General features: G+C 62.1%; 1 protein-coding gene across 1 annotated transcript; it reads right to left on the bottom strand.

Annotated features, from left to right (window-relative positions):
- Nucleotides 1-1,448: 1,448 nt before the first annotated feature.
- Nucleotides 1,449-10,368, bottom strand: SLC6A8 (solute carrier family 6 member 8). The gene is made up of 13 exons (XM_019755165.3): nucleotides 9,936-10,368; nucleotides 8,176-8,307; nucleotides 6,931-7,180; nucleotides 6,340-6,472; nucleotides 5,244-5,378; nucleotides 5,058-5,161; nucleotides 4,845-4,969; nucleotides 4,151-4,263; nucleotides 3,923-4,060; nucleotides 3,741-3,843; nucleotides 3,549-3,649; nucleotides 3,303-3,473; nucleotides 1,449-2,968 (listed from the first exon to the last, which is right to left on the bottom strand). The coding sequence occupies exons 1-13, from the start codon at nucleotides 10,195-10,197 to the stop codon at nucleotides 2,828-2,830; spliced, it is 1,908 nt and encodes a 635-aa protein (XP_019610724.2). The 5' UTR covers nucleotides 10,198-10,368; the 3' UTR covers nucleotides 1,449-2,827.
- Nucleotides 10,369-11,390: the final 1,022 nt, after the last annotated feature.

The raw sequence follows: 11,390 nt of genomic DNA, 5'->3' as shown, positions 1-11,390 counted from the left end.
AGTTGTGGTAAAATATATGTAACCTAAAACGTTGGTTTTAATCATTTTGAAGATTACAGCTCAGTGGCATCAAGGACATTCACATTGTTGTGCATTCGTCCCCCACATTGCAAAGTGGAAACTGTTCCCATTAAACATTCACTTCCCGTCGTCCTCCCCCAGCCCCTGGCACCAGCCATTTCACGCTATCTATGAATGTGACTCCCCTGGAGACCTCACAATGGAATCATACAGTATTTGTCTCTTAGTATCTGGCTGCTTCCACTTAGCATAGTGTCCCCAAGCTTCATGTCGTAGCGTGTGTCCGAATTTCTTTTTAAGGCTGAATAATATTTCACTGTGTGGAGAGACCACGTTTTGTTCTTTCCTCTGTCCACGGACACTTCAGTTGCTTCCATCCCTTAATCCCACTCCAGTCAGGCTTTTGCACCCCCGCCCCCCAAACCTCTCTTGTCCAGGTCTCCATGATCTGGTCGCCAAACCCAGCCCGTGTTCTCGGCCCCTCCCTTGACCAGCAGCAGCATCTGACAGCCCATCACCACCTCCTCCCTAACCCCCCCCAGGGGGGTGTCCTCACACATGGTCCAGGATCAGCTCAGCACTCGAGGTCCCTCCCACGCTGCTGGCCACCCCTTCTGTCTCCACCGTCCGCTCCCCCTCTTCTCTGTCACCTCTGAGTGTCTCAGGGCCCCAGGGTTCAGTGCTTGGGTCGCTACTCCCTCTCCATCCACTCGGCCCCCCCTGCCAAGCTCGTCCAGGTGCAGGGATCCCATCTTTATGTGCTGAGAACTTTCAAGTACTCTCTCCCGTCCTGACTTTACAGAAATCTAGGTCCCTTTTCCAGCTGCTGTGTAGAGAGAGGTCTCCACTCAGATGGCACCACCATCCCCTCCAAACTTCCTCCTTGTCTGCCCAGCATAGGGCCTGGCGATGCCACCCTTTAAGGTTCTCAGGCTGTCTCAGTTCTGCCTTGCAAACTGGTGTCTCATCCAAAGATTTCTCTCCTGCCCTGTGAGAGTCCTGGTCCTGCGATCACCTTCCCCAGGGCTCTGCCGCAGCCTCCTCTCTGGCCTCCCCACCTTGTGTGGCACTCGCTGCCTGCATCTTGGAAAGTCACCTGTTCAGGGTGGCATTTGGGCAGTCGTTGGAAAATCTCTGCATTCGTGACTTTTTAGTCACCTTCCATGACCTCAAACCCACCTGCCCTGCTCCGTGCTCCTCTTTCGCATACTGTTGTCCTCTCTCCCCAAGTGTGTCAGCTCCGTGGGGAAAAGGCTTTCTGCCGCTGCCTCCCCTGCTCTATTTTCCCCAGGTCCTGGAACAGGTGGGGGCACACACCCTCAGAACAAATGCTTGCCCCAGGAAGCAGCTCGAGGTGGGGAGGCCTCCCCGAAAACCTCCAGTCCCATCTCCCTCCCCCCCCAGACAAGCAGAGGTGGAGCAGGAGCCAGCTTTGGAAAATGACATGTTTTTATTGCTATGTTTGCAGTGGCTTTTAGCACAGTAAGAATGTCCCCGCTGCCCCTGCCCCCTCACCCAGCCTCATCTGTCCAGCTGATGTCAGGGTGTGGGGGACGACTTTCTAGGGTCCACCCGGCTGTCTCGGGATTGGAGTGACCGAAGTGGGCAAGTGAAGCCGCTACACGGAAGACTTGAGATGTGGCAAGTGCATCAGCCTTAAGCTGGCAGGTGGGAGCCAAGCCCCAATCCCTTTCCTGGCTGGTGCCCACCTCAGACCCCTGCCGTTGTGCCCAGCCCAGGGGGCAGGGTGTGGGCAAGCTTGAGCATGCCAGGTGAGCAGCCCCAGATCCCTGGGACACAACACCGCATCTACTCACCCCCAACGACTTGTGGGCAAAGGGGCTGTGTGGACACCCCTCCAGGCCCCTCCCGTGCACTTGTCCACCCGCCAGGGGCTGGGGACTCCACATGCACACCCACACGACAGACTCGCACACTCGACAGCTCGAAGCTCTTGTTTTGCCTATGAAAATTAGATCTATAAATTCACACTCCTTGGCTGGGGCAGAGGAATAAGGAAGGGCCGAAAGGGACTGGGACTGGCAAGGAGAGGGACCTGGGGGCTGTTTTCTCTTTAGAAATATACAAGCGGAAAAATCTCTCCTCAAGTTTTTATAAAATGTGCAAAATACAAGCCTCATTTGCCCACAGGCACAGTTTACACCTGGTATTCCCCTTTGCTAAGAGATAGAGATCTATATATTCCCTACATACTCACGCACACATGCACTCATACACAAGCTCACACAATTGATATTGGTGGCAATTGGCGCAGGAACCAGAAGGTTCCATTGCTGGCTGGCTCTCGAAGCTTCTACAGTGGGGATGGGGAGACGGGTCTAGCCCAGTTGAAATATTCACCTTGGTTCCACTGACCCTCCCTCACCTTCCTCCTCCTCTCTCCTGTTCTGTTCCCCAAGCTGCCACTGCTGCCTCTGGAGTGAGGGGCCCCCCAAGGGTGTGTTGGGCAGAGCCTGGAGAGGCAGGCAAGGGTGGGCAGGGCATGGCAGCGGCAGCAGGCACAAAGGGGGGGGGGCAGGTGGCAGGGCCTGGGAAGCAGCGTGAGCACCAGCTTGGTTGGGGGGGGGAGGCATCTATTTTTGGTGGGTTGTGATATTTTTGGCATTTTATTAAAAATGGAAAAAAGTTATTTTAGTTATAAGCACTCGTGGTGCTTCCTCCCCTCCCCCCCAGGCAGACCCCAAAAGTGTCAGGGAAAGGCAAGCCCCTGGAGAGGGTGAGGGGGCTAAAGCAGGGGCTGCTATGGCTACAAGAGGGAGAGCTGGCATTGGGAGCCAGCTGCCTGTCACATGACGCTCTCTACCACCACCACCTTGCTGCTCTCGGCCACTGGGGTCAGGGTGGTCAGGCCCCTGACGTCCGAGTCCTGAGCTCTGTACTCCAAGTGGTGGAGGCCCCAGACAGGCTGAGTCAGGTGCTGCCAGCGCTGCAGGAGAGAGGGACATGGTGAGCCCCCGGGGAGGGGCACCTGCTCGTCCTTGGCCTCTTTCCACTCCCGCCACCTGCCACGAACTCGGCCCAGGGCTGGCTGCTCCTCCTGGGACACTGACCAGGCCCCACTTGCTGCACCAGGGAGACGGTTGTGGTTGTGAGAATGGAAGCTAATGACAAGCCTCTCCTCCCCCTTCCATGGCCCTGGAGGGCCAGCTTTCCTGCCATCCAACCCTGTCTGAGCTGGCCCCAGGCTTCTGGCACAATGGCCCATCCCTGTGGGCAGGCAGTCTGGAGGTAAGGCCCTGCCCCAACAGAAGGGAACTAACCTCAGCCATGGTCCCCTTGGCCGTGAGCAGGCAGCCCAGCAGGTGGAGGGGCACGCACAGCATGGAGGAGAGCGCGAGGCCCCAGCCCATGGCCTCACCCCACCACGGGTACACGTAGGTGTTGTTGTAGACCAGTGGCTTGGAGTACACGGCGTTGAAGACAAAGATGCCCTGTGGGGTGAATTGGAGCTCAGCCATTGCCCTGCGGCACCTAGCCCGGTCTAGCCCAGCCTGCCTAACCCTTACCATGCAGACCAGCGGGGTGAAGAAGGACCAGCACCATTTCATCCAGGGGCAAGGCCGGTACCCAATCATGCAGGCCACATCGTCCATGAAGCGGTCAGCTCCTGGGGTGAGGTGAGGCAGGAGGGCCGGAGCTGGAGACCCACCACCCCTGCCCCATGCCACAGCCCCCCTCGCCCCTCAGCCCAGACCTACCGTACACCCAGGCCACCACCACACACTCCCAGAAGGCCTGCCAGAGTAGGGTTGTGCCACTGGCTGAGTAGTAGTCAAACAGCTGGAAGACGTACATCCCGCCCTGGGGACAGAGCCAGGTCAGGGCAGGTGGCGGATGGCAGCGGGGGGCCTGAGGCAGCCCCCACCCTGCCCCCACTCACATCAGTCACCATGGAGAGGTCGATGACAAAGCAGAGAGCACAGCAGAGGGCCACGGAGATCTCCCTTTGGAAACGGAAGTAGTAGGAGGCCGGCAGGAGGTCGAGCAGGCCTGTGATGAAGCCTTCCACACCTACAAACTGTGGCCAGGAGCTCAGGCCACGCCCCTTGCCCACCCCACCCTGGCCCCTACCCCCACCCAGCCCTCTATCCTATCCTCCCCTGCAAACCTGGCTGTCGAGACCTAGCAGCAGCAGCATGAAGAAGAACAGGGCAGCCCAAAGCGGTGCCACGGGCATCAGTGTGACGGCCCGGGGGTAGGCGATGAAGGCCAGGCCAGGCCCTGAGGGGGAAGGCACAGCATGTGGACACCTGTGGTCTGTGCTCATGTGCTGTCCCCCCACACCCTGCCCTGTGCTGCCAGAATAGTGGAGGACGCCAGGATACCCCGTGGCCAAGGGCCTTTCCTCTCATGTCAAGGCACCGTGGGGCCACTCAAACCCCTGTGGGTGTCCCATACCAGGGGCTGGGAGAATCCTGCAGGCCCTTAGCAGACCTCCACCCATAAGAGTGGGGTGTGTGCTTCGGAGTTCTGGTCACTATAGACCCCGTGAAGGCCTTCCTTTCCCTCTGCAACACTGGCAAATGTGAGAACACATCCCCAGGCCCCTGGGGAAGAATGGCCAGGGGCTTCAGGCTCCACGTGGCCTGGCCCACGAGGGCTTCAGCCCTGGGCTGGCTGAAACAGCTGTGCCTTCCTTGCAGCTGCTATCCAGGCCTGCCTCTGGCCCAGAGCGATGTGACAAGTTGAGTTTGAATTCTCTCATTTCTCAGAATGTCTATTTGCATGTGCGTTTTTATACATGGTACGTGAGGACAGCAGCTGCTGCTCCAGAGGCCCGGCTGGGGCCCAGGGGTCTTTACCTGACTCTGCCACCTTGGAGATGTGCACGCCCTGCTCTGCAGCCATGAAGCCCAGGATGGAGAAGACCACAAAGCCAGCGAAGAAGCTGGTCCCGCTGTTGATGAGCGCGAGGATGATGGCATCCCTGGGGACACAGGAGACCATGGGGGCTGGTTAGGATGCCTGCTTGCTGCCCACGGGAGGGCAGGGGAGGGCAGGGCAGGGGTGCTTACTTGTAGCAGTTGTTGTTGAAGCGATTGTAGCTGCCCAGGGCCGTGAGGGCACCCAGGCCAATGGCATAAGAGAAGAAAATCTGGGTGCCGGCATCTATCCATACCTGGACATGGGCCAGGGAAGAGTATGTGTGAAGTGTCCTGTTGGGCTGGTTCCCAGTATACACCCCACCGCCTCCACCTCACCTGAGGTGACCCCAGCTTGGACCAGTCAGGCTTGAGATAGTAGACGATGCCATCCAGGGCGCCAGGCAGCAGCACTCCACGCACGAGCAGCACAACGAGGACCACGTAGGGGAACGTAGCAGTGAAGTACACGATCTGGAGGGCGAGGGTGCTCAGAGGGGCCTACAGCACCCACCTCTCCTTAGAAGCCCCCAGCATGGGCAGCCTGAGAAAGGCAGGCCATGTCCCCCACCACTGGACAGTGTGGTCAGAGGTCAGGAGGGAGGCCAGGGGAAGAGCCCCCTCATACTCCTCAGAGCCATGGCTCCCCCAAAGGAAGCCAGGTGCTCCTCTGGGGCAACAGCACCCCATGGGAAGCACATGTAATCATAGAGGGATAGCACAGGCAGGGCCGTTCCCCGGGCCAGGAGTGGGACATCAGCCTGGGGGCAGGCCCTACACCTCCTGTGTCCGACTCGAGATTATCCTGTGCAGAGAGGTGGGGTCGTTGGTAGCTGGGATTAGAAGTGGGCCAGCCGGAGACAGAGATAAGAGTGACACGGATGGCAAAGGCCTCTGCCTCGCGCCCAATGGGGCCGCCAGCTCAGGAAGCGGCTACTCTGTGGACCTTGCTGGGAATATGCCAGCCTTCCTGGGACCTGGCAATGGCACATGGCCCTCGGCACACTGTCTTCTTATGCATCTGTTTACACATTCTTCTCCCGAACCTGACAGGCAGCTTCTGGGGAAGGCATGTGTCTACACTCCCGCCTGGGCCAGTTGGGGGACAGAGAGGGCCATAGGAGAGGTCCACCCAGACCGTCCAAACACACTCAGATAGTGAGTGAGGAATAGGAAGGAACGGGGATGGAGGGTGGAGACGGGGACCCCTGACACAGGGAAAGAGCAGCTGCTGCCTGGGTCCCTCACCCTGGGGAGGGAAGGTTGTTGGGCCTGGATTTGGAGGCTGGGAGGACTGTGCAGCCATGGGGTGGGGATCAAGTGGCCTGGATTAAAGTACCCGCCCCCTCCTCGGGCACAGACCCTGCTCCGGTCACCACCCGGTGCAACACTGGTTCCCGGCAGACACCCCCCCCCCCACCGCCTCCAGCTGTACCTTTCCTGTTGACTTGACCCCCTTCCAGACACAGAAGTAGACCAGCACCCAGCAGGCCAGCAGACATAGGGTCACCTCCCAGTTGAGGGACCCTGGCACCTCCAGCCCCCTGGAGAGCCGTAAGACTTTCCTCCTGGGGGAGGAAGAGCCCATGAGGGCTGTGCCAGCGGAGAGCAAAGCGACTAGGAGCTGTTCCAGGGGTGGTGCTCCCCCTCCTACAGCCCTTGTGTCCAGCTGGTCCCTCCTCAGCACCTGGGCTGGGCCCCAGCCCAAGCCTGCCGCCTGGAGGCATCACAGAGTATGTGCCTGGCGCCCAGGAGTCCCTGGGCAGAGGCGGTGGGGCTGGCAGCCATCCCCCACCCCCAGGCTGGCTGGCACCACGGAGTGACGGTGCCCAGAGTGAGAAATGGTGCTGATGGAGCAAGGCCCATACTTCCCGGCTCCCACCAGGACTAGGCTGAGGGGTCTCTCCCTAGGGCAGGCAGGGCCCAGGACTGACTCCTGCTGCGAATTCCCCCATGCAGACTCGGGCCACCTCTGGAGTCCAGAGAGAGGGGCAGGCCCGGCCTGGCCCAGAAGCGCCTGACTCACTCCCAGAACTCGATGACGGGGGACCGGCGGTCAGCAAGCTGGTCACATGTGAGGTTGGCCAGGCTGGCATTGGCACAGTCTTCGTGGTGGAATATCTCCACGCAGTCAGGAGTGTTCCAGGTATGGCCGCACGTGGCCCAGGGCAGCGTGGTGGTGAAGGACTTCACCAGGTAGTAGAAACCCCAGGCCAGCACCATGATGTAGTAGGTGTTGCAATAGAAGACGATCACCATGGAGGCGTAACCCAGGCCTAGGAACAGGGCAATTTCGGTGAAGAGTCTTCTCTGGCCTGCTCCCTGCATCTGCCGTCCTCCCCCTCCCCGTCATCCATCCATCACACTAGGTCCTTCTCTGTCACGCTCCTGACCGAGCCCCTGGACTCTCCCTTGGGCAACTGTCCCAATACTGGGCTAACTCCCCAATATGTCCCTGGCCAAACATCAGCCCCTGCTCATGGCTTCGCCTCCTGCAGTCTCCTGAGACCCGAGGCAGAGCCTCTTCCACCCTGCCCCCATCTGAGCGTTAAGTCCCGTCGACTCCCTAGCCTCACACACCTGTCCCCTTTTCTTGGGTCTCACTGCCACCACAGCAGTTGAAGGAGGGCCAAGCCTCCATCTGGCCCCCCGTAGCCTCTGGTACTCGGCAGCTTGGGGGACTTTCTGGTGAGCTGGGGCAGTGTGGGAGTCAGTCACCTTCTAAGCGGGCAACCTCAGCCAATCATTTTACCTCTCTGTGTTCCAGCCTCTCAGGGACACTAAAACCTTCCTCCCAAGGCCTTGAGAGATGATAGGGGAACACTGCCCCCACACAGAAGGGGCTCTAAGGTGATCTCTGCCATTATTAGCTCTTCCCTTTAGATCTGAACTTTCAAAGGCTCCCATATAAACTTGTCCCTCTAGCCTTGGGAAAGCTTGTCCCCAGCAGCTTCTCCAGCCATCGTCTCTCGCACCCAGCCACTCTTCACTCAGCCCCAGGGAGCCGAGTGTGGTTGACAGGGTCTGTCCCTAGCCCTGCTGGGCCTGGGCGTCCTCACCCTGGTGGAGGGATCCAATCCCCTTCTCTAGCCCCCGCCCGCCCAAGGTCATGGGCGGTCTCCCGCCATGATCTCCAGCTTCCCCTTCATGACTGGGGGGGTCCATCAGTGGGCCGAGATTTCTCAAGTGGGTGTCAGCCTTGCCCCAGCCGTGGGAAAGGGGAGGGGACCCTGAGGGAGAGAGTGAGAGGGACTGGCCCAAGGCTGCTCACCTTTGAACAGGGGGCAGATGTTCCAGACGTTGATGCTGCCGGCCTTCATGAACTGGCCCAGCGAGATCTCCAAGAAGAAAATGGGGATTCCTCCGATCAGGGCGATCAGGACGTAGGGAATAAGGAACACACCTGAGGGAGGACACACAGGCGGAGGACTTGACCCAAACCCCCAGCCAGGCTGTGCAGGCCCAGCCCAGCTTTCAGAAGCCTTAGGAGACTGGGGCGGAGCCTCGGCTCCAGGCTCCACCCAAGCTCCATCATAACTTCCCACTGAGTGAATCAGTGCAGGGGGTGGCCACTGACTCAGAGGCCGCAGGTGAACAGCCCTGGGGGGCGGAGTATTGAAGGGGTGCTGTGGCCCATTTCCCTGGGCTGGCGAGGGGGGGGGGACGGTGGTTCCTATGCCCACAAGGCTTCTGCCTCCACAATCATCTAGGGTGACCTAACGGGCATGGAGGATACACGTGCTTGCACACACAAGCCATCCCTCATGTCGCAGTTCCACATTTGCCAGGCAGCACAGGAAGGAAAGGCAGCGAGGGCATGTGTGTGCATGTGTGTGTGCGCTATGGCTGGCGCTCAGGCCCAGAGGCCTACCTGGCTTGGGAGAGTGTAGGGAGCCCCTGCCTTCCCTGCACCTACACGCTCTCCTACAAGTGTGAAGGTCCAGGGAAGAGGGTGGGTGGGTGGCAGTCCTCTGCCAGTGGACTTGGGGGGTGGTGGTGTCTGAAGGTGTCAGTGAGCGATGACAGACATTGTAGGGGAGGCCACCGGACTCTGGAGGCAGCATGCAGGGTAGGGCCAGAGACCACAGGGGTGGGGGGAGCTGGCCCCCAGTAGACCCCTGTACACTCCCCCCTCCTCCACAGGTCCTCTCCCCTTGCCCCTGGCTCAACTGTCTCCACTACTCAGAAGCTGGGCTTAGCAGCAGCTTGCCTAGCTCTTGGACCCAGCATCCTTCTTGTGTATGACCTTGGGCAAAGGCTTTCACCCTGGGCCTCAGTTTCCCACCTATCACCCAGTCACCATGGCTTTCCATCAACCCTGGTGCTGCTTTACAGTCACAGGACCCGCGTGCCCATCGCTGTTGCTAAGCTGGGTCGGGGCAGTCAAGTGGGCATGGGGTGTGTATGCAGTGTGTCCAGCGGCGGCGCCGGGCGGCCCAGGCCGCAGGCTTCCCAAGCCTGGCTCAGGCACCCAGTGTTCCAGGCCCAGGCTAGAGGGGAGGGTGGGGAAGGGAGGGCAGGGGAGAGAGGGGAAGGGAAGAGAGAGGAGCTGGGGAAGGGAAGGGAGGGGAAGGGAGGGGAGGGGGAGGGACAGAGTGGCCCATTGTGTGTGTGTGTGTTCGTGTGTGCACACGTGGGGGGCCCACACAATGTGCCACTTGTGTGTCTAACTGGCGGGGGCAGCCAGGGCTCCTCACCTCTGGGAGCCCCCCCAGGGGGCAGGCCTCGCCTTCCCACCTCAGTGGCCAATCCCGGAGCTCCGGGAGTCTGGGGGGGCAGCCCCGCGGCTTGGGCCGGAGGCTCCCTGGCTCCCTCCCCCCACACACTGCCAGGCACATGACCAGCCAGGGGGTGGACGCCGCCAGGCTGGGCAACCGAGCGGCCACTGCAGGCGAGGGGTGGCCCTGGCCCCGACCACCCTGGGGGCTTTCCCCACCCTCTGGACTTCGCCCGTACGCCCCTGTGGGGCGCGCAGTGGGGCCCGCGGCGGGCAGGGGAGGGTCCATGGCGCGTAGGAGCGGGGGCGCTCACCTCCACCGTTCTTGTAGCACAGGTAGGGGAAGCGCCACACGTTGCCCAGGCCCACGGCGAAGCCCACGCACGACATGATGAAGTCCATCTGGCGCGTCCAGGTCTCGCGCGGCGGCACGGCCAGGCGGCCGCCGGGCGCCCCCAGGCCCACGGGGCCATCGCCCTTGGCCGGGGCCCCGTCGGGCCCGGGCGCGATCAGGGGGCCCTTCTTGTCGTCCCCGGACACGCTGTAGATGCCGTTCTCGGCGCTCTTCTTCGCCATGGCCCCGGCTGGCGGCGCGGCCGGGCCGGGCCGGGGTGCGGGCGGCGGGGAGCGCCGGCGGCTCGGGGACCCCGAAGGCGCGGGCCGGCCGGGGGCCGGTGGCGGCCGGGCCGGGGTCGGGGCGGCGGGCGGGCGGGCGGCGGGCGGGGTGCGGGGCGGACGGGCGGCGCGGTCAGAAGCAGTCCACGAAGCACTTGAAAGTGAGCCTGAAGAATCTCATGTGTGTCGGGGGCCCGGGGGCGCGCGGGCGGCGGCGGGGCCCGGCCGGGCGGCGGCGGCTCCCGAGGCTCCTGCCCGCGGCTCGGGCGGCGGCGGTAGCGGCGGCTCGCCCGGCCCGAGGCTCAGCCTAGCGGGGCGCGGGAGACATTGGGCGCCCACTGTCTGCAAGCAGCGGCCGGAGCAGGGGCTTATGGCCCGCGCCCCCCGCCCCGGCCCGGACTCGCGCGACTGCCTGGCTCGCCCGCGGCTCCGGCGGCGGCGACTCCGGCTCCGGCGGCGGCGGCTGCGGCCCGGGCGCTCTCGCCCCTCCTTCCCGGCGGCGGCGGCTCCAGCCGCTCTCTGGGCCGCGGCGGGCTCAGTGACTCGCCACCGCGCTCCGATCGTCCCTCTCCTCCCCGGCCTGACCGGCTGCCGCTTAAGAACCGACTCCGCGGTGATGTCACCGTCGCCCCACCCCCACGACTGGGCCGCTCCCCCTCCCCCTCCTTCATCTTTCCCTCCCTCCCGCCCTCCCCATCACTCCGCCTACCTCCTCCCGCCCTCCTCCCGAGGACGAGACGCTGCTCCTGCGGGAAGCTGGATGGCTGCTACCTGGGGCGCCCGCCAGCATCTCCTCCCCAGGGGCCAAACCGCCCCAGACCCCAGGTTAATCTGGGCCTAGTGCCGGCCCAGATAGCCCCTCGTAACCTGCCCTTCCCGGTTGTAGGACAGCCGCTTCCCTGGCTGCCTTCCTGCCATCCTTGGACCCTGTCTCCTTCTCCCCCTCCTTCCAGCCTGTACCATCTCTGGCCCCTCTCTGACTCCCAGCTGGGGGCTGGGCCAGTGTTGAGCACCAGAGGGGGTCAGGATGCTTTGGCCTCCTGAAGGGCTGGGCCCAGCTGGCCAGAAAGGGAAAGGCTGGGGGTGGGAATGTCTGCCTGCAGGTGTACTGTTAGGTTTTGCCACAGCTACCACCCTGCTTTCTCTGGGCATTC

This window comes from Rhinolophus sinicus, chromosome 18, assembly GCF_057876585.1.
Source record: "Rhinolophus sinicus isolate RSI-liver-muscle chromosome 18, RSI-T2T, whole genome shotgun sequence".
Taxonomy (NCBI): domain Eukaryota; kingdom Metazoa; phylum Chordata; class Mammalia; order Chiroptera; family Rhinolophidae; genus Rhinolophus; species Rhinolophus sinicus.
The sequence above is the reverse complement of the archived record's forward strand: the minus strand, read 5'-3'. Positions and strand labels throughout refer to the sequence as shown.